This window comes from Alternaria conjuncta (assembly GCF_024043145.1).
Source record: "Alternaria conjuncta strain BMP 0040 chromosome Unknown scaffold_3, whole genome shotgun sequence".
NCBI classification, from domain to species: Eukaryota; Fungi; Ascomycota; class Dothideomycetes; order Pleosporales; family Pleosporaceae; genus Alternaria; species Alternaria conjuncta.
The window spans coordinates 251,213-276,433 of NW_026250092.1; the positions used below are offsets into that span (position 1 = coordinate 251,213).

Below are 25,221 nucleotides of genomic sequence, written 5' to 3' on the forward strand. Positions count from 1 at the left end.
TACCATCCTTCGCGTCTTCGATTTCTCTGGGCGGGTGCACAGGATGAAATCCCATACCAACTTTAGACTCTAGACGAGATGGCCTCGCCGTATCTCACCCCACTTTTTCATGCCGATGCTCAAGTGGGAAGACAGTCCCCGAGTGAGCGGCAAATAGGCTCGACCAAGATTACTGATGCGCCGCCACCTGTGCGTTATGAGGAAATTCGTATAAAACCTTGCGTTCGGTACAAGAACGTGGCAGCCAAGGACTCTTCATCCAGCCGCTACTACCCCCGTTTCAACTGCAAGGTTCCTCTTCCAACATGTTGGCGAGGTCCATAACGTTCTCTTTGGCCTATGCCGGTTTCACGGCGGCACAGAGCGCCACACTCGCATTTTCCGTCCCACCTGCTGCCGAGACTCTCGCTACCTATGTCACGCCTGCCAACCTCGCTCTTTTTGGCGTGGAAGCCGTACAGCTGACTGACGATGTTGTGTCCTCGATGCAACAGAGCGCAGAGCTTGCTGAGTATGCTTCCCTCTTCGAGTTTGAGGACAGCTCCAATTCAAGCTTGTCTACGCGTACTCGCCGTGCGCGACGATCACTCCGATGCAAGACGATGCCTGGCGATCTTCTGTATCCAGGAAAGCTTTTGTGGGGGGTGTTCGACCTCCTACTCGGTGGTGCTTTAGAGAAGATCGTACCTATAGGCTCTTCTTGCTACAAGACGTCCGAGTACAACAACTACGACGCCGCAAAGTGCGCAGACCTCGTCGAGAATTTCGATTCGGAGGAGATTTAGTAAGTGATAATACTTGTGAGCACAATGGCACTTAGACTGACAGGAGTAGCTACAACGACAATGGTGCGCTGATGAATCCCCTGTGGTATGGAATGACATGCCCCATTCCTACTACAGGCAATTTCGCCAATGGCACTTGCACCCAGGGAGGATACTCAGAATACGCAGTGAAAGTTAGCAGCGTTGCGCAGATTCAGCTGGCTGTCAACTTTGCTCGTACCCTGAACCTTCGCTTGGTAGTGCGCAACACTGGACATGACTATAACGGTCGCTCGGTTGGCAAGGGGGCGCTCAGCATCTGGACTCATGGCCTCAAGGAGATCAAGTATGTCAAAGACTACAAAAGCTCCACGTACAACGGACCAGTCTTCAAAGTCGGCGCGGGCGTTCAAGGCTTCGAGCTCTATGAGGCTGCCGATAAGTATGGTGTCTCCGCCATCGCCGGTATCTGTCCGACCGTCGGTGTAACTGGTGGCTACTCCACGGGCGGTGGCCATAGTCCCCTGATGCAGTTGTTTGGTGTCGGCTCAGATCAGATCATCGCTCTCGAAGTTGTCCTTGCCAGCGGCCGGTTCGTTACCGTTACTCCGGAGATCAACGGTGATCTGTATTGGGCTATGCTTGGCGGCGGTGGCGGTACCTACGGCGTGATCACCTCTGCTGTAGTGAAGGTCCACCGCAAGGTTCCAGTCACTCAGTCCTCCTGGACCATCATGACATCCGAGACTGTTACTGCCGAAAAGTTCTGGGAGGCGTTCAGGTTCTTCTTCGACAACATGCCCGCCTACAACCGCGCGAAAACATACTCTTACTTCTCGCTCATGAAGCTCGCACCAGGCACGTACATGTGGTCGATGGGTCCCTTCTTTGCCACGGACAAGACTGTCGAGGAGTACGAGGCTCTCATCAAGCCCTTTTACGAAAAGTGCGCCTCACTTGGTATTGAGCTCAATCCCAAGACAACCTACCACGACAGCTTCTACCCTGCCTACAAGGCCACATTCGGTACATTCAACTATCACATTGGTGCCGCTACCGGTATTGCGTCGAACCGTTTGTTGACATCCGACAATTGGGAGAACGTTGAGATACGCAACCAAACGATGGCCGCCATCCAGCACGTCGTCGAGACCGCCGTCATGATCAACATGTACCATCAGCGCCCCGTCGAACAGGACAACAAGGACATCAACTCCGTCAATCCAGCGTTCCGAAACGAAGAGAGCCAGATGGTCATCATCAATTCGGTCGCTGAGGAAACCGCCGCGGGATGGCAGGCGGCCGTCGAAAAGATCACCACTCAGGTCATGGCTCCTCTTCGTGAAGTGTCGCCCACTGGCGGCGCGTATGGAAATGAGGCCGACATCGCCGAGCCCAACTGGCAGCAATCTTTCTGGGGCTCAAATTACCCGAGGCTCCAGCAGATCAAAAAGAAGTATGACCCTGACATGCTCTTCTACGTGCACCACGGGGTTGGTACTGAGGGCTGGGCCATCGATGATAATGGTATCATCGGCGCCGGTGTCCAATCGACGGACGGTCCATTGTGTCGCGTATAGTCGGGCTGTAGCTCTGTTCGTCGATCCTGTAGATAGTGCAATGCGAATGCGATAGCATCAATGGGAGTGTCCTTGATGCGACGTTCCAGGCGCTGACTGTGTACGCGTCACCTGTGCCGCATGGCGCCTACGACGACGCTCCTCGACTCATCTGATTGTGAGCTTCCCGTGTGCCAAGGACTTGATGCGACGAAAGAAAAACGTTGTTTCGAGTTCTCGGCAGTTGTCAGCTGCTTGGGCAGCCGCGGATGAATTTGACAACCGGACTTTGTGGTCAAGAGGGTCCATCATGGCTCTGAGGAGAAGCCGTCGACAAGATTCTATAATTCTCCGTGCTTCACAATGCGATGTGACAAGATAGCGGAAAATGGACCGCGGATTCCGCTCTTTTACGTGTCCGAAGGATTTACCGGTGGGAACTTCTGGGGGGCTGTGCGACACTTATGCTGCAAACGCGGAGTGCGGCCGCGTGCCCGCCCTTTAGCCCTGTCACCTGGTAGACGCTCTTCTAGAAGGTCGAGAGCGGAGGGAAAGTCGATGCGACATGCATAACCATGTCTCGTCGCACGTCCGCACCTATGAGGAGTCGAGACGTGCAGGGAGCCTTGCGGGCGTGTTGCAAGTCATGGTGAGGGCCAGAGTGTCAGGAAAGTGTGTCGGCAGAACATCAGGGCAGGTCTACCCGATTACTCAACCGCGTTCAGTCTGTCACCGCGACAGGCAACGGGACGTAAAACAAACTGAGATCTCGTCCTCCGCCATGGCTTTCTTTCCCACGCCTCCGTCTTGCGATCGTCAGCTGCTTATTGTCCCCATCTGCACCCAAATCTTCGGAAGCCTCAGTATCCGACGCGGAATCCTCAACATTCCCCTCCAGCATGTGCCCCTTCAGTAAGCTTGGCACCTATATCGCTCCGTGATATCGCTAATGACAAAAGCTTCATTGCCCGCTGGCGAAGGTCCAGCTCGCTTCTCTCCAAGCGCTGTCAAAGACTGGCAGCCGAGGCGAAAGTCCGTCTCCAACGCCTGCGAGCGATGCCGACGCAGGAAGATTCGATGCGACGGCGAGACGCCTTGCTCGACGTGTAAACGTTTTGCAATACAATGCGTGAGAACACAGAAACCAAAAGAAGTTGTTGCATCGTGAGTGCCCACACCCGTTCAGACGCGTCATCGCGTGGTCACATGATGTCGTGTTCTGATCAAGATGAAGTGAACATCGCGAAGCGCTAGAGGGACGAATACATCAGCTCGAGGCACAGCTAGCCAGACATGTCAATGCGCCCATGCACGGCATGGAATCTATCGACCAGAACCTTATGGCTAGCACACCCACATCGTTCGACTGGCAAGGACCCTCGCCCCACCTCAACCTCGATACCACCATACCGGCAACCTTCACAGCCGATGACCTGGATCTCGGCTCCTTCTCGGCTAGGAGTGGCAGCATGCCCTCTATCGCTATAGATGAATGTGAGCCTTTCCCCAACTTCTCCACGCCGTCTTCACCAGTACCTTCATTATGGTTAGGTACCACGCGTGCCTCGTCGCCCGATTCCATGCCACCCGGGTCCGCGCTCCCGCAGTTCGGTGCAACATACCCATCGATGAGTAAACCCATGCCGTCGTCGATCGAACCGCATACGGCGCCTTCTTGGGAGTTCATGGCTCAAGCAAGTAGCAGTCAGTTACAACCGGGTACTACCAGCAGTCGGGCCCACTCTCGCAAGACTTCGACCTCGTCCCAGTCTCAGGCTAGCAATGAGCAAGCCATGTCGCCGATCCCGGAAGTTGAAGATGACATCCTTCCGTTGGCGCCAGCACCGCGATTGCCTCGCCAGGGCATATTCGCTGCCCGCCATACGGAAAGTCCTGGCCCAGCTTCGTCACGATCAAGCTTCACCGACCGCAGTCGCGCAATTGTGACTACGCCAATTCCTAGTCGCTTCGAAGCGGAGACTCTGACCACTGAATTCGTACAACACATCGAGTCCTTGGACTACCAAGCTTACTCCATCTCTCCTGGTCTCTTTTCTCGGTTCTGCGAGTCTGTCTACCCAAACACTCAGCGACCTGCAGTCGAAATCTCCGCATCCATGTCGATGGCGCGCTTCCATGTCTTCCTTGCCATGGCCGTTGCGATGAAGGTGAGAATCAAGGATTCACCGGAGAACACGAATGCTCTCCTCGATACTTGCTACGAGCTTGCTATGCAGCAAGCTTCATCGTCCACATTCTGGCAAGAGACAGGTGGGATGGAAGCTGCTCAACTTTTGGCGCTTTTTGCTTCGCTCCGCAAGCCCTCCACAGAGGAGCCACGTGGTCTTCAACACTCGTTTTCCTGGTGACGACAACTTTCCTTGCTTTGCTTTCTCCCGTTACGACTGTATGCCACTGCTTTCCTTCCGTTTGTTTCTGACATTCTTCAAAAGTCCAATCATTCATACATCATGTACATAAACAGCAGTGTTTACGAACCAAACTTTTTTGCGAGCGCAATAGATACCATTCGATTCGCGAAACTCCGACATGCTCGAGTGGGGCTGTAAGTGCAGAAACTGATGCCCTCGCCATCATAGGACATCTCCATAGACAAGAAGACTTTGGTTCTACCAACCCAATAATGGGATAACATTACAGACTAGCAACTAATTAACTACTACACATCATTGCTCTATGCCAAGCAATTTTCGAGGGTATAAACCAAAACAAGAAAGCAAAATGAAATCATCCAGCATCTTCCACCAGGACAACCTCCATTCATCTGCCGCTTGAGACCTTCTCTATCCCACGTCCCAAGCGCTCACCTCACCGTTATAGTCTACCACTTCTCGCCACGATCAGCATAAGCCGAGCAATCCAGCGCGGGGATGCTGAAGCCGTAGCCATCAGTCCTGCCCTCGCGATCTTGGTTGCTGATCTCCACCCTAAGTGTAACATCCAGACCATACGGTCCGCAAAGACCTGAAGGGTTGATACCGCCAGCAGCCGGGTGCTGAGTACCAGCCTTCTCCTCTCCGAGATGGAAACCCAAACGCATGTTGTCTTTCTTGCCGGGGGCAGCAGAGATCTTGGACGCGGCGGTGTTGTTTGTGTTGATGGAGGGCGCTGAGCCGGGAGGTACACCGAGGGTGGAGGGGGTGGGAATCGCGGATTCGCAGATGATGGCGTAGTTGCGCGAGGGCATCGTTGCGTGGTTTGCGGCGGAGGTCTTGGGTTCGATCTTTCCGTCCTTGCCGTCGCCCTCGATCTGGGCGGTGGAGCTGCCGTTTGTCGCGTTGACGCCTCCGGGGAGAGCTGGGTCGCGGTCGAAGATTTCGAGAAGCGTCTCGTCGGTCTCCTTGTCCAGATGATGGATCTTGTTTCGGCGGGCAAGCAAGTTCGCGACAGCTTGTGGTGGGGGCTTATTGGTGATAGCGGAGCTAATGATGTTGGGCATATAGCGGTGGTCAGCTTCTGCGGGAATCTGGTGTGTCTTGGGGTTGGTGTAGAAACGACCAATGGCTCCAAGATGTACATCTCCTCCAAGAATGGTGACGCGGGCGGAGAACTTCTTGGAGAATGCCTGCAGGCTATGCATGAGGTTGCGGCGCTCCTCCTTGTGCTGACGCGCGGTGTAGTGGTCGTCCAAGTCGTCGAGCAAATCGACCTTGCCATCGAACTGGTTGAAGAAGCCTCCAGCGAAGCCAAAGCGCTTGTTCAGGAACTTGATGGGTGCGATCAACGGCGACTGCAGAATGTTCTCAAGCCAGATCAAGCGAGGGTAGGCGATGGGTACACCGAGCAGCAAGATCATGTGCTTGAGTTCTGGGTTCGCGGTGAATTCGGCGTCGAGACGATCGAAGAGCATCTTGTAAGTCTCGGGGTAGTTGACCTGATGTCTCGTGCGCTCTGTTCGTGCATCAATACCAGCAAAGGCAATGCGTGCACCGAGCTGGCAGTAAATGCTGCGACTGCGTTCCTCGACATACGGGCCGGGCTTCGAGCCGATAAGGTACGATGGGTCGCCCTCATCGTTGGTCATAACGAAGGTGCTGTCCACCTGCACCGGATCGGCGGGTGTTGTGCCTTCTCCCTGGCCTGTTACATTGGTCGTCTGGGGCGCGTCGGTTGTATAGGTACTCTTTGGAGGAGCAAGGTGGTGCTGGAAGAGGAGGTAGTACTTGTGCGCAACACCGCCAATGCCTCTGAAGACAGCGCAGTTCATGAAGTGGTCGGTGTAGGAACCGAAGCCATCGATGATGTCGTGGTCGTCCCAGATGTTGACCTGAGGGATCTGGCTGTTGGCAGTGGAGAAAGGCTTGTGACCATACCACTTGACGTAGTTGTTGTAGTAGTACTCGTCGCAGTCGGCACGCATCTGCTGGCCGAAGGGGAACTCCCGTCGCTTATGAGGGCTATGTATGTCGGTCCAGGGCTTGAGCGGTCCGTCGACTCGCACTCCGTCGTTGTAGATCTGGTCGCCTCCTCCAAGCATAACGTGGAAAGGTCGCTGCTCGTGCATGCGGAGCACATCGTTCCACAGCACAGGTCCGGACCAGACGTCCATGTCGGTGCCAACACTGAAGCCGTTGCAAGAGTGGAACATAATGCGCATCGACTGTGTGATTGAGGGTATGACGAAGTTCTGGGGCTTCTCCTCCTTCATGGTGTCGGTGTATCTGAGGTTCTGGATCTCGTAACGCCATCTTGATTCGAATGGCTGCATGGGAGCATCGATCCTGAAGCGCCAGAAGGCTCTCTTGCTATCCTCGTATAGCTTCTCTCCGTGAAAGTCGCGCGCTTCCACGCTGAACCTCACGTCACCCATATTTTTGTCGACTGCGCCAGCCGGGAAGAGTGTGAGCTGGGGGTTTGGCTGTGCCTCGTTCGGGTTCTGTTGTCCGGGCGTGGCGACGATGAGGACACTGCCGTGCCAGACAGGCTGCCCGGCCTGCTGGTTGCTTGTACGTCGGTAGTTGAGGAGCGGTCCCATGATGACATCCACTGCACCCGAGGTGCTGATGACTTGAGGACCGGCGCCAATGCCTGTCACGCCACTGGGGTCCTCATGTTGTTGGTATTCAGCGGCCATGGTGGTCGGCGGTCGCGAGCAATGTTCGATAGCGAGAGAGTTGGCGGAGTATATGCGCAGACGCGTCTAAGATGTCTACAATCCTGCGCTCCAGTCAGTCTAGTGACTCAATTAAGCCAGAGCAAAGACGTACAATGGCAATGCGCTCAGGGTCCAAGAGTTGGCTTCAGGCGCAGATACGATGCGCGCTGCTAGTAATTTCGCGTTCCTGTCGCGACGGAAACAATTGCACGCCCTTGTGAAGCGCGTGTACTACGGAAACGATAGAGGCGGGGGAGAGTAAGAATTCAGGAAAGGCTGGGGCCAGAATGAAAGCGCCTCTAGCCTCAAAGTCAGGAAAGTTGTTGTGCCTGTGATTGATGGCACCGAGGCGGCAGGGATAGTTGCCGCTAGCCGTGTGGGCCATGACATCCTCGACCCTTCCGCGCTGCACTGTGGACCGCGCAGACACGGGACCTATCTCGATCTTCTGCATGGTCTTGCACGCCGTCTCCTGGCCAGCCCAGTCATTTTTCTTCTCTTTCTCACCATGCATTCGCAAATCTTGCATCGACTCGCGCAACATCTATGAGCTCATTATCTCTGTCCAAGCCACAGGCCACCCAACCAAGCTTTCGAAACATGCGCCAAGCACCTGCTACGCGTGCCAAGCATCGTGTAGCGTGATACGATGACGCTGATCAATGGCTGTGGTGTGGCTGCCAGTCCACTCATAATTTCCACTGGACAATCTGCCACACGAAGATCCAACGGGGCGGCGCCATTGTGGCAGTGAATGACGACTCCAAGAGAAGCGAAGTGGCTTTGCATACGTCGTGGCACTGGGTTGCAGTCATGATGAATTGGAACAATCAGTTCTTTTCAGCAGTGCGTTCAGTGCGTTGCATTTGTGGGAGGGCGTGCAAACAATCATTGGAAGAGATTACCTGAGCAGATGCTTGTTATCGTTATGTTCATCGCGCTCGCTCTCCCTGATCTCCATGTTCCAGTGTGTCAAGACGAACTTAGTGATCTGCGCTGCTTGCGTCAACCGCCTTCGTAAGTCCTCACATTATTGACGCGGGCCGAATTGCGAATGCCGTACGATGGGTCCAGTAGGAACATGTTCCTGCAAAAACGATTATGCTCATACGTGAAGTTGTTTGTGCTGTCTGAATTCGTTTCGCCCAAGGTCATATTGCTGTATACTAACTGTGCTCTTTGAGGTCACGCTTCTTCCTCATCCACAGGCAAAACTTCTTCTCTGCTCAATCCAATCTCCTCTCCAACTCTCCTAACGACCTCCTTGATAGCAGCGCACGCCGGACTATCCGGGTAGGCCGTCAGGAAGCTCTCTCCAAAGTCGCAAGCCATGCCTATCCTTGGGTCCAGCGGCACCTTGCCCAAAAATGGTATATTCTGATCCTTTGCTAACCTCGCTGCACCGCCCGTACTCGCTCTGAAGATATGAGACTCGTGCTTGCAACCCGGGCATACGAAACCGCTCATGTTCTCCACGATGCCCAGTATAGGTATGCCCGCTTTCCGGCAAAAGTCGATCTCCTTCCGAACATCGAGAAGCGAGACTTCTTGGGGTGTGGAAACGAGGACTGCGCCGTCGACGCCGCTGGCTTTGAGGAAGGAGTTGACGGAGAGATGCTCGTCGGATGTACCCGGTGGTGTGTCGACGACGAGGAAGTCTAGTTCGCCCCATGTTACGTCCATGAGGAATTTCTTGATCAGCCCGTTCTTCTTTGCGCCTCGCCAGATTACTGCGTCGTCGCGGTTTGGCAACATGAACTGTACGCTCATGACTCCTAGGTTCTCGCTGACCCACACTGGTTCCCATCCTTCTCCGCTAACGTGTATTGTCTCTTCTTCCACGCCCATCATCTTCGGTATGCTGGGCCCGCAGATGTCTGTATCCATGAGTCCGACAGTCGATGACGGATTCGATGCGAAGCCATGCGAAAGCATTGTGCTGAAGGTCGACTTTCCGACGCCGCCTTTACCGGAGAGTACGAGTATCTTGTGCTTTACGGAGGAGAGGCGCGCGGTTATGATGGGTATGTCGGGATCGGGGCCCTTGGGCGCAGAGGCGCATATCGCCTGGTTGGGACATCCTGCGCAAGAGTCTGCTTGACCGGCTGTGAGAGATTCGGGACCGGGGCAGTGTTCTGTCGCGATAGTGTTAGCAGTCTGTTCTCACAGAATCGCAGTATAATGCCGGAGGGGTGGCGGGGCAAACGTACCTGGCTCGGGCGCAACGAGCTTTGGCGCAGCCTTGAGAGGTGCTTCGAAATCGACCTGTACGGGCTCTTCTAGCGAGGGCGCCATGGTGTATGTGATTGTTACTGTAGGTGTGGACGTGAGTGCTACATGGTTGTGTGCTGGAGGAAAGCCCTAGAGGCTTGATAATCAACATCCGTGACAGGGCAGTACCAGTAATGCTTGGCATTTTGCCCCACGGTCTCCCGAGGTCGGCATCCATGACTAGCAAGATCGCCTACACAAGGATGGATCTCAGCAGATGCGCTGTAGACTACGTTAGTATACGAACCGGAAGTCAACCAGGTCCTAGGGCAATGTAGACTTTTCCGTGATTTACTTCTCACAGGATGGTATTCCCGTCCTTGAACGGTTGGGGTTCAAATCACGCAGTTTGACCGACCAACTACCTAGGTAAGCTCTGAATTCTAGATCTCGTACCGCTTTGGTGCCGACATCAATTTCACATACCTCGAAGGACAACAGAACAGCGCGGAGGTCGTCACGGAGGTTCTGCTAGTTAGACAACCCCAGGTCCTGTGTATGTATTCTCTAACCACTTTGATAGATTTTCGTATGTGGCCCTCTTGATGTATTGTAGGAGGCAGTGGATTTTGTGAAGTGTCTATTCATGCAAGCTATGCTCGTCTAATTCATGTGAAAATCATCCCTGTCGGGAACCGATCCACTATCCAGTCCATCGCTATTTTCAACCGAAGTGCTGAATGACTACTTCAACTTGACCATGACGTATGGGATCTCAACGTCCTCCTCCTTCTGATCTTCAGCTGTTATCTCGAAGATAACGTTCTTCTGGTGCTCCGGTACCGGCTTCCTGCTTACGTGCTCCACAAGCTTGCTCATACTGTCTTTTGTTAGTAACGCGGTGTATACGAAGGGGAATCAATAAAACTTACGTAAGCGGCATCCTGTCCTTCAACTTGGATGGAGGATAGAATGATGCGTAAAGCAAACTGACACCAGAGCTTATCATCTGGATTGACAGACCCTTCTTCTCGAAATGCGCCACGAAGTCCTTCAGGGGGATGTCATCCACCTCGAAACGGTCCCATAGCTTGTCGATCGTAACTTCGCCATCGTGCCCTTGGTATGTACCCTTCGGGCTGGCAATCGGCTCACTGAAACCGAAGAATGGCAGGGCCAAGTTGATGAAGCCGTTCTTGTATTGCTCAATGTCCGTCTTGCCGTCGATGATCTTGTACAGCTCGAGGTTGACGAGACCGGTGACCAAAGCCGTCGTGGTGGCGATGGCCGGGATGATCTTGCCAGCAATAAACTTGGTCTTGTGTCGGTCAGCCTGCTCGATCTTGTAGTTCTCGGCACGAAGGTTGCTGGCAGCAGTGATGAAGTCGATGTGGTGGTTGGAGTCATCATCCTTCTCAAACTCTACGGGCTCAAGCTTGAACCCAGCAAGAGACTTCGGTGCCGGCAATTGGCTAATAATACTGTCCAGCGACTCGTTGTCGTCGCCACCAGCCTGGTTGGCATTTGGATCTGGCTCCTTCTCGTCGGCCTGGATCTTCACTGTAGGGTCGGGCTGGAAGTCAGGAACGATCATATCGTTGAGAACTTCGACGTAGTGCTCCTTGGACGCATTTGGCTTGATGCCGTAGTTGAATGCGTGTAGGGTGGCAGCAGCTTCCACGTAGGTGAAGTGTGTTGGGTTTGAAGAGTCAAACTTCGATGGGTCCGGCGCGCGCTTGGGTCCCGACCAGAATGGCTGACCGGAGCCTGTCTTGGAGTCCTTGGGGAAGTTGTAGAGCAATTGCGCAATTGCGTGGTTGTAGTTCTTCTCGAACTGATGACGAGCCCAGATGATGCAGTCGTCAAACGACAACGGCTTCTCTGTGACCAAGAATTCCCGCAGGGTCTCCAGAGTCTGCTTCTCGTTACCAGACTGCTTCAGCGATGCGCCAAGGTAATCTGGCTGTGTCAGGTAGAGGTTGACAATCTCCGGTCCCTTGACGAACAGCGAATCAAACGACTCCCGCGCCCAGGCAATCGTGTGCTCGATTCGATTGGGGAAACTCCTTAGTGTGCACATAGGGAACGACTTCTCAGGTGGATCTTGAGATGAAGAGTAAGACTCTGTGATGAACGGCAGGACAACCTGGGTGTTGCCCTTGGTACCGAGAGTACCGCTGTCGAGCAGAGGCTTGCGGAAGAATACACATCGTCGGTCGACGTATGTACGCGCCTCTACATTGTCCAGTGCATTCGTCACACCGTCCAGAGAATTCCAGAACTCTTCGTTGAAGATGTGCTCTGTCTCCGGGCCGACCTTGTCTTGCAGTGTCACGATCTTTCCACTGAGGTCAGGGTTCATGACCTGAACTGCCTTGGCGGCAGCATCGCTCTTTAGTTTGCCAACATCCGCTGGTCGGAACAAAAATTGTCGGTTCAAATTGCTCTTCTCGATTTGGTCGTTATCAGTGACAGTGATCTTGCCATCAGGCCCAGTGCCAAGGCCCATCATCGCCCAGTTCTTCAACATCTCGCAGCCGATGGCACCCGCACCAACGAGGAACTGCTTGACGTTGCTGAGCTTCTTCTGGTATTCCTGTCCCAATACAGCGATTTGACCGTCGTAGCGCGAGCCAATCGGAGCACACTGCTCTTCCGAACGGGTCGTGGAGGTAGGGATGGACTCTAGCGAATCGAAGTAGAGGAACTGAACAATGGGATGGAACTTTCCAGACACTGACTTCAAGACTTCCTGAGCAGCCATGCCACCAAAGAAGGCAGCGACGGGACTGAGGTCACCACGAGCCTGGTAACTGAGCTCCTTGATGAGCTTCTCATCCAGCTCGACCTTCTCCTCGCCCTCATTTCCGATTTCTTGTGCAATCTTGAAGAGCTCATCCGCATCGGCTTCGTGGTGAGGACGTGGAAACTCGCCCTTGTGGAGGTTCGCAAACTTGTGGATGGCCTGGATACCAACATGGAGCTGTTGCGGTCGGTCGAACTTTGCGAAGTCGGAGATGAGAAGCTCGGGCTTCTTGAGCTGCTTGCTGAAGGGCTCGAAGTCGATGATCTTGGGCATCTTGACCTGGATGAACTGTCCTCCCTTCTTGTACTCTCCGAGGCCAGATACATCGCCGATGGAGAAGGTATAAGGCCCCTTGACCTCAATCTTGCGAGGCGCACAGCCATTGAGGCCCTCCATACCCTCAACTTCTGAGAATGTGACCCAGTCGCCATCCTCCAGGCCGTGTCTTGTCTCGTCTAGTGCCGACACAATACCCTCCTCATCAATGCCGGCAATGATGCCGTTGTTGACATTCTCGCCGGTCGGGTCACCGATGGTGAAGTTCTTTCCGAAATCGGTGAAGATAGTACCGAATAGTCCGTATGTGTCGGTAATGACTACGTAAATGCCGTTGTCGTGGCAGTAGTCGGCGATCTTGATTTGATCTTCGAGGCGAGTGTCGGTAAGGACAATGACCTGGAACTGCTTCAACTGCGACAAGTCTGATGTCAAATCTCCTCCGCTGAATTCCTGCACAGGTGTGTATGGGTTGAGTTCGGAGACGCGCGGTACGGTGACGGAGGCGCGTGGCTTTCCCACATCGGCGGGCGTGAGGAAGAACTGCGACGAGAGGTCGGCGAGAGCGGCGGGCTTGGGATCGTAGAGTGTCAGCGACTTGACACCAGCTAGGGCGATGTTCTTCGCAATCTCGACACCGAGACCTCGCAGACCAGCAACGAGGACGTTGGAAGAGCCCATGCGCTTCATAGCCTCATGGCCCAGGACATACAGCTGCCTGCTGTAGAGGGACTCATCGATGTCGCCGTTGTTACCGGACGCTTCCTTGAGCTGTTCGACGGCAGTGGCAGGACTGTCGACCTGCATGTTTTCCTTGGATACGTTAGATTGGGACGCAGGAGTGTAAAGTTGGTGAAAGGTGTAGAGTGGCGGAGACGCTGGAGACGCCGAGTACATGGTTGCAAATGCGGACGCGCAACCGAACAAAGCGCAAGTTAGTAATCAATGGGGCGCACTTACCGCCATGGCTTTCTCTTTCTTGCTGGGACGAGCGTCCTCGTCGACGTGTTTCCGCTTCCCCAGTTTGCCGACGGTCGTGAAGGCTGGACGCTGTCAAATGTGGCGGTCGCGGGCGCCTGGCTCGAGTGTCGCGGGGTACCCAGGTGTAGACTGCTGTTTACGGATGTGAAGAAGGACAAACGAGATCAACAGGTTTGTCGCTGGAGTGGGTTGAGTGTGGAGGTGTAAATGGAAGGAAGGCAAGGGTGGAAGGCGCAGAAGGGAGGAGGTTATTACGTGAGTACTTGTCACGGCGAAGGTGCTGGAGCTCCACCTAGCGCCATCCCACTTAAATCTTGGCGCAATCGTCACTTCCGCATGGGCCTCGAATCCACCCCTTCACCCCATACCAGTATAACAGCAATCACCTTGCAGTCTACGTTAGTGTGAAAACGAAAGTTCGCTGACTCCTGAATTTCATGTAGATTCTTGGGCGATTACTTTCTATGGCCTGCTGATGGCAGATTTCACCCCCTCAACGCTGTGCCTGCTTTAGATTTCCACGCGACTGCGTACTTCACAAGGCATGATCTCCACGTTGATTCCGACTGTCCGTGAAACGCACCTCACATCGCCAACATCAAGTCATGATGTTTACCAAACGTTCACTTCCAATTTGACGTCTCCGAGCCTTGCGTCGGTCAGCCCCGCCACACTACTCCAAGGAAGGCGCAACGATACCTACGCACTGGCAGCGGTCGCATTCTAGATGGTATATCTTCTTCGATCGCTTCCTTGCTCTACTTTGTCATCAGTCTTTGCAATTCCGAACAAGCTTATCATAATACTCACGGTATGCTTGTCGTAAACGCCGTTGTTGCCAAAGAGATGCCAGGCCAACGGCAAGTTGAAGCAGCCCAAACACGATGGCTGCGATAGTGTCCGCAGACTGGTTGTTCAAAGACATGAGTGTGTAAGGTCACCAGAAAGCCTTCTCAAGAATAATGAAGCTTGCGAGTATCTGCCGATGGGAGCGCTTGAGGCTCACCTGCTATCTTATGTATAGTTTGACATTGTACTTTTGAATGCGCAGTTCTCGGAAACTCTGCGTATCCACAGCTGTCAGGACCTAACAATGTGTCAGTCCTGGAACACCTGGCTGTTTTGTACTTTTGTATGTACCATAGCTCAGGCGCCGAGGATACAGAATTGTACTTTTGCTGACGTCCATTTGATTGGCTCAGTGTTCCACCGGTCATGCAGAGAGGCGTTTTCTATGCGCATGCAGGCAACCAGGGTGGCTCGCAAGAATTGTACTTTTGTCGCAGCCAATGGCACTCAACTGCAGCGAAGCCTGGTGTCACGGCCCTGCACATTTAAATCACCGTCAGAGCCTACCGTTCACTCATCAGTCTATAGGACGATGTTTCCTCTTTTCTCTCTACATTCGTGGAATAGTCAAGGATCCTTCTAATCTATACTTCCAACTCGAGCGTTACCTCTGGGCGATACATATCCCCTTCTTTGCCTTCCGAAAGTCTATACTACTATGGATCTCGACTGGCACCTGATGCCAATTTCTGAGGAGGAAGCCACATTGCCACAGCCTCCCCTTCCGCATCTGAATCCCATCGCAGATACACGTCCGCGAAAGAAGAAAGCGCGAACTCTCCGCGAGACCGACTGGGAGCCATATAAAGACAGGATCATACAACTGCATCTTGTCGAGAAGAGGTCGCTCCCGGAAGTCAAGATCTTGATAGAACAAGAGTTCGGTTTCACTGCTGAGTATGTTGGATAGCCTGTCCTTCCATCACTTCATGGTGTCTAGACTAACTGACTTCTCAGGATACGCCAATACAGATCTCGTCTGAGTCAATGGAAGCTGGATAAGAACATCAAACCGGACGAGATGAAGGCTATCGTCAGACGTCGCCAACAGCGAAGCCTCGTCGAGACGGACAAAAACGACCTCAAATTTCGCGTGAGAGGCCAAGAAGTTGAACTTCACAAGATTGAGAGATGGATGAAGAGACACGATGTCGTGGATAGTACGCTGTATGCTCCCAGCCCTGACGCCAGTGAGTAGATCTTTAGGCGCATCGTCAAATGCTTGATACTAACAAAGGGTAGCAACGCCTTCTGCACTGAGTTATGCGACGATGTCCGAGATCGGCTCTCCTGGTATCATGCATGATGTCGATTTGACAGTCCAAAACACTCCCACCACACCTCGACAGAGCATGAGCAGCTCTTTCACTACACCTCGGCAACATCCGTACGCCGCTTTCGAAGGACCGCCATTGGATACCACTAATCCGCTGCACGGGCTTCACGTGGTTCAAGTTGATAACGAACACTTCTTCGCACGGTGGAGATACAAGTTCGACATGACCATGGAAAGCTGGCACGATCTTTTGGACACGCCATGGCTCCGGAATGTACGGTCAGAACGAACCTACGGGTTGGTACCCGAGCGTGAAACGATCATCTTGTGCAGATACATTGTATTTCGATGCCTCTGTGCGACGGCCCTACGCGGCTTCAGTTCGTCGGAGGATATTGATCTGGTCATCTACATCTGTCACAATCCCCATACTCAAGCTGTCAGTGTCAGATGCGTAGCTGAAGGTACGCAAGCGAAGGAATTACAACACCGCCCCATGGGCTTCGATCTTGTAACGGGCCCCGAAGTGCAGACGTGCACGTTTGACCGATTGGAACCCTGGATGAACAAACGTTACTTTGGTGTTTTCCACAGGCTGCTGGAATGGGATTTGATTATTGTTGATGAGTCCGGACTACAACCTTTCACATGGCCCTCCAATGACGAAGATGTACAAAGGGCACAATTCTTCACACACCATTTTTCGGCACAGCACGTACACGAACAACGCATTCTGGTAGACTCGCCATGGTAACCTTGGAAACCAAATATCATATTCACAATTCTTGATTCCATGTCCATATCCATTGCATTCATATACATCTTCCCCAGCATCCCCATTCCATATCTCATATCCACGCATACGCATATCCTCATTAATCGCATACGTCGGAAAAGTAAAAGTCGAAAACCAAAAAGGACATAACACATTCGTCGCTTCGCAGTCGTGAGCGAGATCGCTTCGAACGCCCAAGTAACGCCAGTAGGGCTGACTCTGTCGAAGCCCATGTACCCACGGATAAAACCACCCATGCCATAAGGTACTAGCACGAGGCTAAACACAAGAACTAGAAAGCAAAAAAGACTTTGTACAGTTTTGAAAAGAGATAATTCGGTGGATAGCCGACTATCGTCTCGATGAGTGGCGTGTTCGGCGTGTGTGGCGGTCTGATGAACTTGCGCTGCCTGGGTGGTTGTTAGCATCTATATTCCTCAATGTGAAGCAGATCGGGTTACTTACTTGAACTTGTGTAGTCGCTGTACATGTATGATGTTCCACTGACAGTGGTGCTCTTATCGTCGACCTTGTTGTCGTGTCTCCTCTTGAGACCCAACGCAAGCGCGAGACCACCTAGTCCGGCAGCGAGACCCAGACCCTTCTTGCCGGTGCTGTGCTTCTCAGAGCCGGCGCGCGAAGGACGAGCAGGGCGGCCACCTCCGTACCAGGTGCGTCCGCCAGCAGCGCCGCCGCTGTGGTGGTGCTCCTCGATGTAGGTCTCCTCGTGGGTGTGCTTGCGCTTCTTGCCGAAGCCGAAGATGGCGAGGAGCGTGTCGAAGAGGGCGCGAGCGCAGCAGAAGAGACAGAGAAGGAGCAGCAGCAATATACCAAGGATAACACCGATAACGATACCGGCAATGGCACCGCCACTGAGTCCGCCGTTGCTCTCTTCGGTTGCGACAAGGCCGCCGCCTGCTGCGCCGGTGGGAATGGGTGTTTGGAAGGGCTGGGTCGCGGTTGGGGTGCCGGTGTAGGTAACGACTACGACGCCTGAGCTAGTTGGACGAAGAGGAGCACCGGGTGTTATACCTCCAGAGCTGCCGCCAGCAATCATCGCACACTGGCCGGCCTTCAGACAGTACATGCCAGAGTCGCAGCAGATTCCGCCGCAGGGGTTTTGCGAGTCGCTGCATGTGGCTGTCGCTGTCGCTGGTATGTAGGTGCTGCGCGTCTCGGTCTTGGTGACAAGGCCGACAGTCTCGACGTAGGTCGTAGTGTAGTATTCATAGTAGCCGCCTGCCGCTTCCGTGTTGGCACCGCCGCCGCTGGTGTCGCATTGCGCCTGGTTGGCACTGTCGGTATAGCATTTTGCGCCTGAAGGACAGCACAGCCAGCCGCCGAAACCGCAGGGGTTGGCGCAGTCTTGCTTCTTGATCAGCTGGGAGCTGTTGTGCAGCGAGGCGAACTCGTCAAAGTGGACGGGGTAGGGCTTTGCGAGAGCCGAGGGCAGGTAGGCGAAGGCGATCAGGCCGAGCACGGCGGGAGGAGCGTTGAGAAGCCACATGGTAAAGCGAGCGACTGAGCCTCTCCAAACGCAGCAGAGCAGCGAGGTTTGCTGCGAACGGAATAGACAGGACCGTTTGCAGGAATTGGGGGGAAACGACAGAAGAGGCGCGCTGCAATTCGTAGATATCGTCCAGTCGGCGTGGGAGCGGTGAATGGGTGGGTATCGCTGCTGCGGGGTCGATCCGTTGGCTAGCGCGTCTTTCGTGTCTGCTGGCGTGGGTGACTGGCGCCGGCGTGGTACAGGATGCGAACCACGGAAAAGAGTCAGTGATGATTGAACTTGGGTATGGAAGTGAGAGGAAGGTGGTAGGATGTGTGTAATCGTGCAGGAGGAGGTGCGCAAGTAAAAAGGGTACACTTAGAATAATCGTGTGGTTGGAAGCCGCGGGAGAGGCTGGGGTGGTTGGGGACCTTCCAACTCCAACTTCAACAACACCGGGGTTATGCGCTTGCGGGATTTTTGAAACTTGGCTAGACGCAGTAGTGGGCACAGAAGTCGTGTCGTTTTCGTGATGTCAATGACTTCGCTATTCGTGAGGATTGTGTGCTGTCTCACGATGATTCTACGGGGTGTCGTACACAGTGATGCTCAGCGCTCGCTCCGCCTCCGGTTCACCCAGCAACGTCCGTCGCGCCATCACCTGGCCATCCTCCTCGTCTCCGCGCACGTTCACCACCACCACTCGTCATTGCAATCTCCCCCAGAAGGATATGCCCGTGTTGGCCCAAGCTAGCTGCTTGGCCTTGGGCGGTAGTTCCTCAATCATTCTGCCTCGTGCACTTTGCTGGTCCTGCGCATGCAGCCTGCGACGTCGTGCAGTGGTTTGCCTTAGTTGCGAATAGCTTCTTGGTATTTCCATCGTCTTTCCGCAACATCCGGAGAACTATCAACTTGTCGTTTTGGGAGTAGATTCTAGACTCGAGAGTTCCGGCCGGCTATAAATATCATCCGGTACCTGCAGGGCGCGTGTGATGTGTGGGCCGCCTGCTACGTTGTCAAAATGGGGCCTTGCGTGCCGCACATGCCAATCACTACACCGTAACTCGACAACAGGTACAAGCTGTGACATTCAACACTGCCGAGGATGGAAGGTCACTTCTGACAGACATTGACAACTGGCACTTTCTTTGCCGACAGCTCTGCCACGTCTACCAGAAGATCTTCTCAGCTCTCCCTGTCCAGCTCATACTCTTGGACCATCTTCTCCGCTGCCTTGTGCGCAATCAAATACGCCGTAGCCTGCGAGTGGTTGTTCGTCACAACCGGCGCAACACTCATATCAACGACTCTGAGTCCCTCCACTCCCCGAACTCTGAAGTTCTTGTCCACAACTGCCTCTTCATCACCTTCCTTACCCATCTTGCACGTCCCGCAAGCATGCCACACGGTACCCGCATTCTCGCTCGCAAACCGATCTACATCCGCATCTCCCATGGAGTCAGGGCCTAGAACCGTGCGCACGATATGCGGCGCGATAGTAGGGTTACCTGTCAGCTTCGTCCATGTGCTGCGGATAGCTTCGCGGAAGATGCGGACGTCGTAGGGATGCGTGAGGTAGTTCAACGTGATGATTGGCTTGTCAGCTGCATTCTTTGACCGCAGTTTGATCGAACCGCTGGATTGCGGGTTCATGAGAAAAGCGATGAAAGTCATGTAGGTATTTCCTGCCCCCAATTGTGTACCCGGCGGCCACAGTATCGAGTTGTTGAGAAACTCGTATGTGGGGACTTGATCTCTGGATAGGAATTCTTGGAGATCTGGTGGAAGCGCAGAGTATTCTTCATACGACTGTAAATCTGGCAGTTTGAGGAAGCCGCCCCAGAGCGACGAGTGCTGTAGAGCGAAAGCACCGGTTTGGTCTTTGGTCCACGACTCTTGGGCTGCGGCGATGAGGTCGGGATTGCTATCAAAGGCGTATTTGTCGTTGATTGAGCCTGAGACTTCTACCGTCATGAAAGTTAGGACGTGGTCTTTCAGGTGCTTGCCTACGCCGGGTAAATCGACTTTGACATCGATGCCGAGAGCTTCTAGATCGGATTTTGGTCCGATGCCATTGAGAAGTAAGAGCTTAGGTGAGTCGATCGAGCCACCGCAGATGATGACTTCGTTGTTTGCCGTCACTGGGGTCCTGTCAGTGCTCATTACGTCTCCCGTCGATCCAGATAGTGCACCTACCTTGCCGCCCATCTCCGAGAACGACTCCGGAGACCTTTTTCCCCTCCCATGCGAATTTCTCCGCTTTCGCATCTGTCCATATCTCAAGGTTGCTCGGCGGGTCCATAAGATGCGCGATCGCACTGGTACTTCTCCCGTCTTTACTATAGCTATGTGGAAAGACCATTATGCCCACCGGATCTCCCGAATTAGCATCGAGAACAATCTTCTCCCCAGCCGCAGCCAGCGCCTCCATCTGCGGCACCACGCCCTTCTCGGGCACAGGCGGAAGACCGACCTTCAACTGGCCTTTCGTGCCATGAGCGTTCGTGCTCGGGTCAGCGATATGCTTGTAATCTTTTGAGCCGGAAAAGTCATAATTCTCGATGGCTTCGAAAGATCTCTTGACAGATTCCCATTTCCAGCTCTCGTCGTCTACCAGGTCACTCCAGCGATTATAGTCCTCACGACTTCCGTACAGATACACAGCGAAATTCAAAATGGAACTTCCACCTAGGCCTTTTCCCCGCGTGTACGGTATTGTTCTACCGTTGAGAGCGGGTTCGGGCTCGGAGACATAGCCGTGGTCTAGATCAGGTCGGAGCGCTTGCGCATAGTACCGATGGTAGGGTGCGTGGAGAAAATCACCAGAGGGGCTGCTTCCGGCCTCAAGAAGGAGAACAGATGGTTTGCGCGTGGAGTGGGATAACCGATGCGCAAGAAGGCAACCTGATGTTCCGCCTAGCAACATATGTGTTAGTATCAATTGAGACGTGTGAAGTGAGATAGAGCTTACCTCCTACGATGATGAAGTCGTACGCTGCTACCATGATCCGAGCTTTGCAGTATCCGATGGAGCCAACTACTGTGTGCCGTGACTTCCTAAGTCGGGCGACTACCCTACTTTATATGTACCCTCGCTCTACGCAGTCGCGCTGCACCTCAAGTAACATGCAGCATCAGTAAGCCATGCAGGCCGCAGCGCACCTCGCTCTGCGTCGGAGAAGCCAATTGCCATACTCTGTATTTGATTGGTCCCGAGGATTTGGAAGAAAGGCAGGTGCGTGAGCATCATACGGATGATCTAACTTGGGTTGGGCATTCTGCTCACATGTAAGGCGACTCGCCAAGCTGGATTTCAGCTTGCGACTTCGTGATTGCGGGGTATCATGGATGTCAGCAGCAGTGGGTACAACAGTTCATGCAGATCATAGACATAGCTCGAGGCTAGCTGAACAGGTACTAGACTGATGTCCTAAGACCTGCCTCACCACTCTTTGGGTCGGTTCACAGATTTCACCAAATCTGACGAGTGTACAATGGGGATAGGTAATCGCTACAGACTACCCTAATTCCGCTACCTGAAATCATCTCTAGGGATGACATCGGTCATTCTCATTCGACAACCGAGTGACCTCGTTTTGTGTAATCATTGTAGACATCAAACTTGCGGGAATGCTATTCCTCAGCCAGTCTGGTTTTCTAACAACCCTTTTTCCGTCAAACGCAACTTGTGGCTCTCCAATCTTGGCCGAGGATGGGAAGCACTGCTCGGCATCGCGTTGGTTGGCTGAGCGCCCTTCGTTGTCGGCGCTTGATCCTCGCCCGGCTGTAGCGAGACTTCGATGATGGAGAGGCGAGAATCTTGCGAAACTGCGTGCAACTAGCGCGCGTAAGTCGGGGAGCGAAGCTGCAACAATGGCAAACGAGATTTGGATCGCGATCAGGATATTGACGGCGCTACCAAAGTATCTCATATCGCCTTCTCGTCGTTTGATGAAAGGAATTTGAAGTAAGGCGACGATGCAAACGATGAAACCTAAACCGAAGACGAGAACAAGGCCAAGCCGTTGCCGGATCCTGAGTTTGGAAAGCTGCCATACGTATGGGATCGGGAGCGCGAAGATCATGCTATCCACAATGCTGTCTCCTATCGCTGCGGAGTAACTGTATAGGGCAGAACTGAAGCACTGGGATCCAGTGAAATCAAGCCAGTTCCTGGTCCATAGCTTGCTGATATCTTCGCACAAGACTATGAGAACCGTTAGGACTTCGATAAAGTGCGCAAGAGCCAGGACGATGAGGACGTAGCAGCACTTTCGGAGCGATGCCATCCCCGGTGGGAAGATTCGGAGGTAGTAGGCCAAGACCGAAAAACGCGTAAACGTAACGGCAAAGATGTACGCCACGCGGCGTTCGAAGACGTGCTGTTGCATGTGAGTATGGTGTGCCACAGGTGCGATGGAAGTCTTACTTGATAGAAGGGAACTTCCGACATTCGATCGGGACTGACAAAGTGGTCAGTACGGCCCGAAAAACTGCGTGCAACATGCGCACTCACCCCTTACGATCGTAACCCCAGTTGTCATCTGCACTCATACAAGATATGACGGTACGTGCAAGAGCTGCGGCCTGATTACGATTAGCTTGAGTAAATTACAAGATTCCCATAGTAGCAGATTGAATTCGGGCTTCACATACCGTGCCCAAGATGATCAAGATATCATCCGGCGCCATTTTCTTCTTGATCGCTAGCCTTGAGTATACTCTCAGGATAACGGTGCTCAAAGCTAGTACCATCAACGGCACCTCCACCGCCAATGCTGTTCTGATGCCTTTGGTCGCATCTCCAGCATTCATGTGGAGTATTGGCTGTGCAATTGTGCCGTGTAACCTCTGATCGTCCGGTATTGTGTACATGGCTGGATACATGCAAATCGGTTCCACGGCGAGATAAGGATGACACCAGCTGGTTTGGTCCAGAACATGAAAGCAAAGTAACGTGTCATCGGCAGAAGAGATCAAAATAGAAAATAGAGGAAAGGTGTCCGTGGCGGGGCCACTTGATGCTGATGTTGGTGTTCGTACGATGGTCGCCAAGCCCTGACTTCTCCTCCAGCTGACGTGCCCATTGAAGCTTACTGAGCACTTTGCGTAAGCCGCCCTACCAATGAGGAGTCGGTTTCAGCTGTGGGCGCATACGACTGCTAGGCTGTGATGCTGACACACCTCCAATTATCAAATGATCGACGTTGCGAAGCTGCAGGGCATATCAAGTGCAAATTGGCGGTGCCAAGTGGGCGGAGCGGGATACGAGACGAGTGAATTTGAGTGATAAAAGCGTAAAAGCCGACACGTTGGTTGCTAAATAGCGGTAAAGAGGCCGATCGGCGGCAACTGCGCTCAATATACCTCAGAAGACATCGTCAATCTTCTCCGTCTGATCGAAATCGTACGCATTGCCAAATGGCCTATTCAGATAATTTTTGAGCAGTTGCTCACTCGAAACGTACGTGGCCGCGGTCTGCAGACCAGTCTTCTCGGGCGACAAGCGTTCAGCAAGCTCTTCCGCCAGTTCGACTTCCATCGAATTTCGATACCATGGCGCGAAGTGTACTGTGAAAAGAAGTCAGTTGAAAGAACCTCAGACCAGCAAGGAACTTACTCATCGCGAGCATCACTCTCGGATCTTCGCTCAGGTTGGGCTTCCCTCCGTGCCAGAGTCTCAGATCGCGAACGATCATGCTACCTTTCTTCACGACCGGCTGAGTGGGTGGCCGAACCTCGCGACGAGCATCGAGCAAATGCTGCTTGATCCTTCCGCTGGCACGATCGCCATGTTCGCCTTCTTGATCGGCAATAGTGGTACCTTGGTGTGTACCGAGCCAGATCTCTGTGGAGCCGTTCTCTGGCGTCATGGTCACGAGAGGAACGTTTACCACGAGGGCGAAAGGGATTGAGGGGTGATCAAAATCTGCATCATTGTGGATCGGCTGCGAGGCTGGTGGCGATGAAGCAGTTGGTGGTAGTGCGGTGTTGCCAGAAATGAAGCGCAATGAAGGTCTAGGACCAAGCGTGGTTGAAGTGACTTGCGTCACGATGGGATCTAATCCAAGGTTAGTATGTGTTTGGGGGGGTGGCAGGATTTGCTACAATAGACACGTACTGGCGTAGATTTCGTCACTGAACCACTCCTGGGTCATGGGCGGATCTTGTTGAATGTTTCCTTTATTATAGTTGAAGGGGCTGTCTTTTCTTCCTTGCAATTCGAGTGCATCCTGGACCATCTTCTTGTTCAACCGGTCCAAGACTGCATGGTCAATCATGTCTTCCAACACCACGAGGCCATCGCGAGAGAGCGCTCTGGTAGCGATCTCGAGGTTGCGTTGATTGAGCTCTCCAGTTTTGACTTCAGACGCGGAAGGCACAATGGAGATAGGTGTTGACGAAAGGCGCGGAGACATGGTGGGACGGTGGATGACGCAATGGTCAAGACTGGGATCGTACAAGGAGATGTGTACAACGTGATCGCTTCAAGTGCCACGGTACTAAGCTGAACAGTCTCAGACGTTGTGAGCTTTATATGCTATAACGATCTGGAACATGTAGCGGAACAGACGAAAGCGGTATGGCGAGGCGCTAAACCCAGTACAGGACTGCAGCCGTCTGTGGAGAACCTGGTCACAGGCTGCATGTCGTCGTGAGACGCATGGTGCGGGGAGCTTACTCTATGCTTCGAGTACACCAAGAGAGGGACAAGACGGCACCTCCACTTACGCGGGGAGTAGTCGACGGCGTGTGTTGATGGAGTAGACGATCCGACGCTCTTGGTTTGAAGCTGGAAACGTTTTCCATCAACGCGAGGTCACGCGCCGTCGGGGTGTCGGCGGCATTTCGATAGTGTCGTCGGTCAGGGATGGGTGGTCAGCGGAGGCACAGCACAACGTCTTCGCCTTGCATCGCTGTGCTCCTGCGTGTTTGCGAATTCAATGTGGAGGTCTCGAATGGGGTTTGTACCGAGTGTCGCACTGCGTCAAGACAACTCCCTCATGTGCGCGTAATTACGTACAATGCGTGCCGTCCACCGTCTAGGCAGACATTGGGAGCGCATGGAACTATGCAAACAAAGAAGCCCAGGACAGAAGAGGAATTAGGCAGGCACCG

The 25,221-nt window shown here is 53.5% G+C and overlaps 10 protein-coding genes across 10 annotated transcripts; 3 read left to right on the top strand and 7 right to left on the bottom strand.

Moving 5' to 3' along the window:
• Positions 1-305: 305 nt before the first annotated feature.
• On the top strand, positions 306-2,344 carry J4E85_002045 (uncharacterized protein; the record flags this gene model as incomplete). The annotated part of the gene is made up of 2 exons (XM_051466325.1): positions 306-784; positions 835-2,344. The coding sequence occupies 2 exons, from the start codon at positions 306-308 to the stop codon at positions 2,342-2,344; spliced, it is 1,989 nt and encodes a 662-aa protein (XP_051329180.1).
• Positions 2,345-3,639: 1,295 nt separating this feature from the next.
• On the top strand, positions 3,640-4,692 carry J4E85_002046 (uncharacterized protein; the record flags this gene model as incomplete). Its single annotated transcript, XM_051466326.1, has 1 exon — positions 3,640-4,692. One exon carries the CDS (start codon positions 3,640-3,642, stop codon positions 4,690-4,692), a length of 1,053 nt encoding a protein of 350 aa, XP_051329181.1.
• Positions 4,693-5,165: 473 nt separating this feature from the next.
• Positions 5,166-7,418, bottom strand: J4E85_002047 (uncharacterized protein; the record flags this gene model as incomplete). The annotated part of the gene is made up of 1 exon (XM_051466327.1): positions 5,166-7,418. One exon carries the CDS (start codon positions 7,416-7,418, stop codon positions 5,166-5,168), a length of 2,253 nt encoding a protein of 750 aa, XP_051329182.1.
• A 1,206-nt stretch (positions 7,419-8,624) lies between these two features.
• On the bottom strand, positions 8,625-9,734 carry NBP35 (cytosolic Fe-S cluster assembly factor nbp35; the record flags this gene model as incomplete). Its single annotated transcript, XM_051466328.1, has 2 exons — positions 8,625-9,574; positions 9,650-9,734. 2 exons carry the CDS (start codon positions 9,732-9,734, stop codon positions 8,625-8,627), a joined length of 1,035 nt encoding a protein of 344 aa, XP_051329183.1.
• Positions 9,735-10,394: 660 nt separating this feature from the next.
• On the bottom strand, positions 10,395-13,698 carry J4E85_002049 (uncharacterized protein; the record flags this gene model as incomplete). The annotated part of the gene is made up of 3 exons (XM_051466329.1): positions 10,395-10,530; positions 10,583-13,545; positions 13,693-13,698. 3 exons carry the CDS (start codon positions 13,696-13,698, stop codon positions 10,395-10,397), a joined length of 3,105 nt encoding a protein of 1,034 aa, XP_051329184.1.
• Positions 13,699-15,220: 1,522 nt separating this feature from the next.
• J4E85_002050 (uncharacterized protein) lies at positions 15,221-15,760 on the top strand (the record flags this gene model as incomplete). The annotated part of the gene is made up of 2 exons (XM_051466330.1): positions 15,221-15,459; positions 15,520-15,760. The coding sequence occupies 2 exons, from the start codon at positions 15,221-15,223 to the stop codon at positions 15,758-15,760; spliced, it is 480 nt and encodes a 159-aa protein (XP_051329185.1).
• Positions 15,761-16,964: 1,204 nt separating this feature from the next.
• Positions 16,965-18,120, bottom strand: J4E85_002051 (uncharacterized protein; the record flags this gene model as incomplete). Its single annotated transcript, XM_051466331.1, has 2 exons — positions 16,965-17,023; positions 17,079-18,120. The coding sequence occupies 2 exons, from the start codon at positions 18,118-18,120 to the stop codon at positions 16,965-16,967; spliced, it is 1,101 nt and encodes a 366-aa protein (XP_051329186.1).
• A 1,167-nt stretch (positions 18,121-19,287) lies between these two features.
• On the bottom strand, positions 19,288-21,107 carry J4E85_002052 (uncharacterized protein; the record flags this gene model as incomplete). The annotated part of the gene is made up of 3 exons (XM_051466332.1): positions 19,288-20,243; positions 20,299-21,018; positions 21,074-21,107. The coding sequence occupies 3 exons, from the start codon at positions 21,105-21,107 to the stop codon at positions 19,288-19,290; spliced, it is 1,710 nt and encodes a 569-aa protein (XP_051329187.1).
• Positions 21,108-22,614: 1,507 nt separating this feature from the next.
• On the bottom strand, positions 22,615-22,977 carry J4E85_002053 (uncharacterized protein; the record flags this gene model as incomplete). The annotated part of the gene is made up of 2 exons (XM_051466333.1): positions 22,615-22,689; positions 22,759-22,977. 2 exons carry the CDS (start codon positions 22,975-22,977, stop codon positions 22,615-22,617), a joined length of 294 nt encoding a protein of 97 aa, XP_051329188.1.
• A 493-nt stretch (positions 22,978-23,470) lies between these two features.
• Positions 23,471-24,521, bottom strand: J4E85_002054 (uncharacterized protein; the record flags this gene model as incomplete). The annotated part of the gene is made up of 3 exons (XM_051466334.1): positions 23,471-23,673; positions 23,723-24,163; positions 24,224-24,521. The coding sequence occupies 3 exons, from the start codon at positions 24,519-24,521 to the stop codon at positions 23,471-23,473; spliced, it is 942 nt and encodes a 313-aa protein (XP_051329189.1).
• Positions 24,522-25,221: the final 700 nt, after the last annotated feature.